Raw genomic sequence first — 7882 nt, forward strand, 5'->3', positions numbered from 1 at the left:
GGTTGTGGGCTCCATCCTCGAGGGGAGGGGAGGGGAGGGGACGGGGTTGGAGGGAGGGAGGGAACGTGCAGGAGGCAGCTGATCAATGATTCTCTCTCATTGATGTTTCTATCTCTCTCCCCCTCTCTGAAATCAATAAAAAATGTATTTTTTAAAAAAGAATTACAACTAGAAAACTGAGAAGTGGGGCTGCCTCAGACTATCCAATGGTGGGGAATCAGAGAGCCTGAACCGGAAACTGGCGCTAGTCAAGCCCCAGAAATGTAGGTCAGACTTGTGGGTCAGCCCTCCGGTCAACCTTTCAACGTTAAGAGGATCTCTTCTGGGCCTTCAAGCCCCATCTTCATTCCTAAATCTACTCAGGTCTTTCGTTCGCTGCACAGTTACTGAGCACCTCCGCTGTTGTGAGGCACAGGGCTAGGCGGCAGAGTTCAAAAGCATGAGTAAGGTGTGTAAGTACACAATTACTCCACGATGTGATAATCGATATTTCTAAAAGCAAGTAGAGAGAATGGATTGTTTCTATCTTCCAGGCACTGGCATCTGAGTTAGATCTTACAGAGGCCGAGTGAACATTGCAAGTCAAGAAAAAGTGGAACAAGCCATTTCAGCAGAGAGAAAAGAGAGCGGTTCCAGGGACAGACAGGTATTAGAAGCTATTTGAGACCAAGAGACGCTGGAGGCGTAAGGAAGTCTCACACCGCCGGAGGTTGGGAGCCTCGGAGCTGCGGGTGCAGCCAAAGCCCGGCCCTGGGAGGGAGGGAAAGGTGGCTTCCCCGAGGCCTCCCCTCCCTCCCCCCGCAGCCGACTTCATGCCAGCGCCCCCTCCGCTCCAAGCCCCGCAACAAGTGGGGGACACGCCACTGGGGGGTAGCCCGGCCGGGGGTGAAAATGCCCCGAGACCCCTGCACCAGCCCGGCGGGCTGCCCGCACCTTGCCCAGTTGCCGTCTCAGACCCTCGCAGTCGAACTCCATCTCCAGGCGGGTTCCCAAGTTAGATTCCGCGACCCCAGCCCCGTGACCTCCTTTCCCACCGGCTCCTGGACGGCGGCCGCCGAGGACCAAACTTCCCAGGAGGCGCAAGGCCCCGCCCCTTCCCGGGCTCGAAATTCCACCCGCCTCCAACGCCCCAGACTCCGCGGCGGTTCAGAGGGAACTAGGATCCAGCTTGCTGGAAAGAAACTTGGGGACATCTATGAAGAGAGGTCTAGGAATGACCTGAGGAGAAGCAGTCAAGGAGGTGGAAGAGAGTTTCTAGAAAGAGGTGTTAAATTCAGTATCGAAAAAGATCAAGAACGAATACAGTAGTTGGATTTAGGAAGAAAGATAATGAAAATTCAAAATCAAAATTTCAGGGACCTAGAATGGGAAGCCAGCAGGAGCGTTGTCGGAGAACTGGGAGATAGGGAAAGCCCTGTGAGGAGGATACCGCTTCGGGGCAGGGGTTGCCTTTTTTTCCCAAGGGAGGGTCCATAACCATATTGGTGGTTGAGAAAAGCAAAAGCTAGGTGAGAAAAAAAGAAAACTTTGAAAATAGGAGTGGAGGTAGATTGGTGGATTAGGTCACCTGGAGAAGGAAGGCGAAGATATGCAATATGCTGGCTTTGTTTGGTCTCCTTGACTTGTGAGTTACCTGCTTTGTGTTCCTGGCTTGAGCAGGAACAGGAGATATTTTTTTAACTGTCAAGAGGTTGGGCTGGCAGTAGGATGATTGTATTAATTGGAAGACCTAAAGGCAACAATGCTGTGACTCAATTAGGAGAAGAAGGTTGAAAGGCTGGAAGGAGAATTTATTCAACAAACTTTTGGTTGAGCATTGACTAGTGGCTAGATATTTTTCTAGGTCTGATGATACAGAAGTGAACAAAATAAACAAGAACATCAGCTTTCCTAAGGCTGATGTTTTTATTCCTAGGAGAAGAGCAAAAATAATAAATACAATAAATAAGTAAATTAGACTGCACGTTATAAAGTAATTTTGTGTTTTGGTAATATAATTTTAAAAGGCAGCCTAAGGAGATCAGCGTAGGTCCCCTTGAGGGCTGAAACAATAAGCATTTCATAGAGGATATTCCAAGCAAAGTTCTAAAACAGGCATGAGCTTGGGGAGGCTTGAAACAGCGAGGCCAGTATGGCTGGAGTAGAATGAAGTAAGAAGTGAGGAAGCAGAAGTAGGCTAATTCAGAGAAACAAGAGGGAGCTAACGCAGTTATTCTTCCCGTGTGGTCCACAGACTTACAGCCTCAACTTGTTAAAAATACAAATTCTGAGACCCCACCTCAAACCTACAAAATCAGAACCTTAGGGGGTGGGGTCCAGCAGTCTGTTGTAAGAAGCCTGGGTAATTCTAATGCAAGAAAAAATCTGAGAACCAGTGTGAGTGCTTTGCAGAAAATTGTGACCGGCTTGTCAAAGACCAGCCAGAAGCCAGCCAGAGACCAGCAGGCACACACTCACACTTAAACAAGTTGGGTTGATTACTCCTTGCAGGGAGGGAGTAGATAGTGTTGAAAAGAACCTATTACAGGATTTGGGTTTTGGGTGATTTGGGAGAGGGTTTAAAAAAGCAAAGTTCCACTTTGGGTTGGGTGGTATCAGAAAGGACAATTCTATGATTGATTATCTCAAATATCTATAAGATGGGCAAACTAGAGTGATGATAGAGCTGTGATTGGTAAAAAGAAAAAGCCCCAATCACCTATATTTGCAGAGAAAAGAGGATGACCTTGTTTTTGCTTAGACAGAATTATGAAGTGGCCTTGTTTTGTCTCATTTTTGTCATGGTCTGAATGACCCATCTGATGTTGGTTTTCTGTGAGACTGTTATACATACAGGAGACTCACATAGCCTAGCTGTGAGTGCCAAGTAAGCTAACAACACTGAGACAGAGCTGGATCAGAGGAGTTTCAATGTCAGGGCTGCTTTTTTATTTGTTAGGCTTTTACTCTGAAAGAGGAAGCCACAAGAGGGTTTTGAACAGAGGAATGACCTGCTGTGTAGTGAGTATGAGTCATGTGACCAATGATGTCACAATGCCCTACTAGACTTCAACTTCTCTACTAGGGAGTTCTGGATCCCTTGGAGCCAAGGACTGGAACTGACATGCGAGACCTCTGCCAACTAAGGGTTTCTTGAGCATATTCCTTTGCCAAGATCTTGGTGAAAGTCTTTCACTGTGCAATTGTGTCTTAGAAGTTGTTTTATAATGATCGTGCTTGGTTGGATGCTTTTTGTTGGCCTTGCATGTTACATGGGCACGTTTCCGGAGTTTATGGTAAGTAATGATTCTGCCTGCAAATTCCTGGTAGTCAGTCCTGGCTCTGACTAACCCTCTGACCTGGGCTTTCTGACCAAATGGGAAAGATAGTTGAGATCTCACCACTAATTAGAAGTCAGGATGTGATGGGAGCAAAGTTAGTTTTCCAGGCTACTTCCCATCCCAGTGGGACATCTTTAAATCCCCCTTACCTTAGGTATATAGTGTCACTTATTTCAAAGCATTATGGGATTTATAAGGGCTCCGCCAAAGATAGTACCCAATGTCTGGATTTCAGGCCCAGTTGCTGATCAGGAGAGGGAAGGTAGGCCTTGGAGGGGACTTTTCAGCAGTCCTTCCAGTCCCAAACAGAGGCAGTTACCTACTGGACCAACAAGTGGAGCCATGTCTGCCTTTAAATTTATTTCTGACTCAGACTCCAACTCTGAGGTGGAAAGAGAGGTGGCCTGTTCAGGAGAGCAAGGCCCGACGGAGCAGCCAGGCTTTGGATGAAGATCTACAACTGTGAGTGGTGATTATATGTGTTGGGCTGAATTCCTCCCTTTCCAGAGGACTTGGTAACACCCTGAAATCTCTGTGGAGAGTTTATATTCCTCTGGAGAATATAATGAGCTGTAGAAGGGGAAATGATTAGAGGTAGATAGCAGGGAAATAGAATTTGGGGAGCACTGCTGAAGACAGCAGATCAAGGTTCAAAGATTTGATAATAATAAAAGGCTAATATGCAAATTGACCGAACAGTGGAATGACTGGTTGCTATGATGTGCACTGACCACCAGGGGGCACATGCTCAACACAGGAGCTGCCCCTTGGTGGTCAGTCCACTCCCACAGGGGGAGCGCCACTCAGCCAGAAACTGGGCTCACAGCTGGTGAGTGCAGCAGTGGTGGCAAGAGCCTCTCCCGCCTCCGCAGCAGCACTAAGGATGTCTGACTGACGGCTTAGGCCTGCTCCCCACGCAGAGCAGACCTAAGCCATCAGTTGGACATCCTCCAAGGGCTCCCGGACTGCAAGAGGGCGCAGGCCAGGCTGAGGGACCCTCCCCCTCAAGTGCATGAATTTCGTGCACCGGGCCTCTAGTCTGATAATAACAACTCTGGTCTGTTTTGAAAAGAAAGGTATTAGTTTCAAAGACTGTTCCCATCTATTAACTTACAAACTCTATAATAAATTGGACCAGCATTTTAATGCCCCTTTTGGCAAATACTGAATTGGAGTTAAGGTGAATTTGGGTTAAGTCCTAACTTTGCAACTTACTAGCTATGTGACTTGGGAAATTTTAATTTCTGTGAGGTTTAGTTTCTTCATCTGTGTAATGGAGATATCTCAGTATCTTAATAGTTGGATTATATTTGGGAATTCATGTAAAGCATTTAATGCAAACCTTGCTAATTAGCATTTAGTAAATGCTAACTTAAAAACTAAGCAAAATCATGAACCAGTCAACCAATCATGAACCAGATTTGCTGTGGCAATGACCTCAACTGTTTATCCAAGGCCACACAGACCAACTTGTTTGTGAAGCTGGGCTATAAACATAGATCTCTGGATTTAATAGCCCCTCACACTCATTCTGCTAGACCAGCCTGCCTGTAGCAAGCATTAATAAGAGTGTCCTTTTAGCATCCCCTGGGTTTCTCATATCCCACCCCATTTTATTCAGACCTGTTTTTTCAAGGATGTTACCACAGTTAAAGAAACTTACTTCTGTGCCTTAGTAATTTACTGACTACAGGAGCAGGTTTTCTAGGCAGCTACTCTGAAGGCAGGGGTATCAAGTCTCAGCCAGCCCGAGATACTCTAAGAGAAAGGCATGATGGTGGTGCTTTTTTTCCCTCCCTCTGCCCCAGAATTCCTATGAGGGTATTGGCACAACACAGTCACACCTCTGTGGGGGTTGGGATAAGAATGGAGGCCCTGGGCACTTGTTTAGCTGAGCCACTGCCACTCTGTGTTCCTGACCAAACCACTGAAATTATCCTGTGCCTCAGTTTCTCCAGTTGTAAATTGAGTGTAATAGCCCATGTTCCTTCTTTTCCCTTCTGAGGGAAATTGTAAGGAGGTTTACCTTGCATGAAAGTTTAACTGTGTGCTATTTCACAAAATTCAAGAGTTTTCACCTGTCCAGGTAGTTCAGTTGGTTAGATTCCCCCATCAGGACATATACAAGCAACCAACCAATGAATGCATAAATAAGTGGAACAACAAATTGATGTTTCTCTCTCTCCCTTCCTCTTTCTAAAAATCAATTGATAATTTCCAAAATTTTTTTTCTTCTTTGAATAGTCCTAACAATCTTACATAAAGTAATTGCTCATAACATATCTAGCCAATTAACCCTTCCAGTTAATCCAGGGTATTTTTTGTTTTGTGTTTTACATAGGAATTTTTTTTTTTGCATTTGATTGCATAAAACCGAAAGTCAAAATATTGGCAGGTGATGAGTTAATAAAGATCTGATGCCAGCTAGATCCCAACTGCATAGAGTCAGTCACCAGGGAACAGGGTCCTTCTGATAAGGGTTCTTTAGCTCCAACCCATCTGGCATCCTGGCCAACCATCCCTTACTCTGACTGGTCCCCAAGGTCACAGGAGCTGATGTCACAATTGGTATCTGAGCCCTGGCCCCCAAAATGGCAATGGCAAGCCATTTCAGTTCAGACTAGACCACAGAGCTCCTCAGCCAGGAGCTATCATGCTGGGCCATCCACCATCAGGCCTTGAATGAAGACAGCCCCGTTCCCAGGACTCAGGGAATAGAACACACCTTTCAGAACCACCCATTTGCCCCTGCACACACCACCAACTGAGCCAGAAGCCCACAATGATTGTTGTCTTATGGATGCTTCTCATTGCAGGAACAATGTGGAAGGGATATAAGTATCCCCCAGGAGGGGTAAGTGCACCCTCAACTTTGTTCTCTATTCCTACTTTGAAATGTGTTCCCCCGATCAGTGGTCGGCAAACTCATTAGTCAACAGAGCCAAATATCAACAGTACAATGATTTAAATTTCTTTTGAGGGCCAAATTTTTTAAACTTAAACTTCTTCTAATGCCACTTCTTCAAAATAGACTCGCCCAGGCCGTGGTATTTTGTGGAAGAGCCACACTCAAGGGGCCAAAGAGCTGCATGTGGCTTGTGAGCCACAGTTTGCCGACCATTGCCCCAGATAAATGAATTAAGTATCAAAATCCAACTCTAGTAACTTTAGAAACAAACATCCTCTTCTTTATTTAAAAAAAGTTATGTAGCTTACCTACTTCTATTACTATTCACTTTCTATTTACAGTTGGGAGAATTCCCTGTCTTTCATGTGATCTTTTATACACATTTTCCTAAGAGCCTCTATTCTTTTTCAGTTTCTTTCAAATAAATTGGCAGTGTAGAGGTCAAGATTTCTCAGGCCCAGTGTCAAAGCTGCCTGACATGGATGACCTAGTCTTGTTCTCATGGGACATTGTATATGCCCAGTCTTTAATACCATTTCTTAGATGAGCCCACACGAACAACCCCACTTAACTCTCCCTCAAGTAAACACGGGTTTGTAATGGTTCTGGTGGCACATGTCTCTCTCCTCTCTCCTCCTGTTGGACCTTGGACATTTGGCCTTTCTCTGCCTCGTCAGCTCCAATACTGCTAAGCCCCTCTGGCAACTGAGATCAGAGGCATTTGGTGACAGAGTTGGACGCAGCTACCCCTGCCTGCTTTTGGCAAGGAGGGCAATGACCTCAGCCTACACTAAGCATGACCCACCTGACATACTTTTCTCCCTTCAGACCCCACTGGAAACAAGCAATGATGATCCTGGTGAAGCAATGCAGCTCTGAAGCTCTCCTGACCCGCTGGCTGTACAGTTCCTGTTGTTGGTTTCTCATAAAGTAATTGCACATTATTTTTGTCACATTTTATGTAAAACGTTGCCGTACTTTTTAAGATAAAGACTTGGTATTCTGTTAGCTCGAAACAGGGAGATGGAGGCTGGGGAAGTAGTTGGGGTGGATGGAAGTGGTTGGTTCCCCTCTGTTTCATGGTCCCTAAGACTGGTATTAAGACTAAGATATCCAGTTAAAATTCTTCTCTATTCTGTATCCTTAAGGATAGAAATTCTCAAGAGCTCTTTAGACCTGTTTCCCAAGTAATGTCTTTCTCCTGGGTCCAGGATTGAAAATATGTTAAAGGGCTAGAGATTGCAACAACTTTAAGCCTATTCTTTGGGGGTATTTCTCTGTGGCCTTTCCACAACTATTATTAAGAACCCAAAGCTTCCACCTTGTGGTGAAAAGGACCTCATTTTCATATTAGGTGTAAGATACTAAATTTTACATTATTTTAATCCTTACAGTAACCGGAGTAGTAGCCTCATTTTACAAAATGGCAAAAATGAAGTTGAAAGTCTTAAGTACCTTACCAACCTATGCAGCTCTGAGCTGCAGCGAAGGTTAAGATCCTGGCCTTTTCCTTGGCATGCTTTTGTGCGTCAAGGCAAAGGGCCAACCAAGAGACTGGGATATCTAAGATCTTAACTGCCTCATGGTTCAAATGTCTTCCTCATCTGTATAGCCAAAGAAGTTGCCCGATGGTTCTTTTTGCACTGATTGCTGC

At 45.3% G+C, this 7882-nt stretch overlaps 2 protein-coding genes across 7 annotated transcripts in view; one reads left to right on the forward strand and one right to left on the reverse strand.

Annotated features, from left to right (window-relative positions):
- Window positions 1-1056, reverse strand: part of UEVLD (UEV and lactate/malate dehyrogenase domains) — a 35345-nt gene extending 34289 nt beyond the window's left edge. Inside the window, exon 1 of one of the 6 annotated variants that reach the window (XR_013959104.1) lies at window positions 934-1040. Coding sequence is in view for 2 of the 6 variants with exons in the window: in XM_080642579.1 (XP_080498705.1) it covers window positions 934-975 (42 nt within the window). In the remaining 4 variants the exon portion in view is untranslated. Of the gene's footprint in view, window positions 1-933 lie in introns of all 6 variants that reach the window. The other 5 variants (XM_080642582.1, XM_080642580.1, XM_080642583.1 and 2 more) reach the window with 5 other exon arrangements.
- A 2150-nt stretch (window positions 1057-3206) lies between these two features.
- Window positions 3207-6168, forward strand: MISFA (mitochondrial sheath formation associated; the record flags this gene model as incomplete). The annotated part of the gene is made up of 3 exons (XM_080643033.1): window positions 3207-3275; window positions 3694-3782; window positions 6137-6168. 3 exons carry the CDS (start codon window positions 3207-3209, stop codon window positions 6156-6158), a joined length of 180 nt encoding a protein of 59 aa, XP_080499159.1. The 3' UTR covers window positions 6159-6168.
- Between the last annotated feature and the right edge of the window lie 1714 nt (window positions 6169-7882).

The sequence above is a fragment of the Plecotus auritus genome (assembly GCF_963455305.1).
Source record: "Plecotus auritus genome assembly, chromosome: 9".
In the NCBI taxonomy this organism is placed as follows: Eukaryota; Metazoa; Chordata; class Mammalia; order Chiroptera; family Vespertilionidae; genus Plecotus; species Plecotus auritus.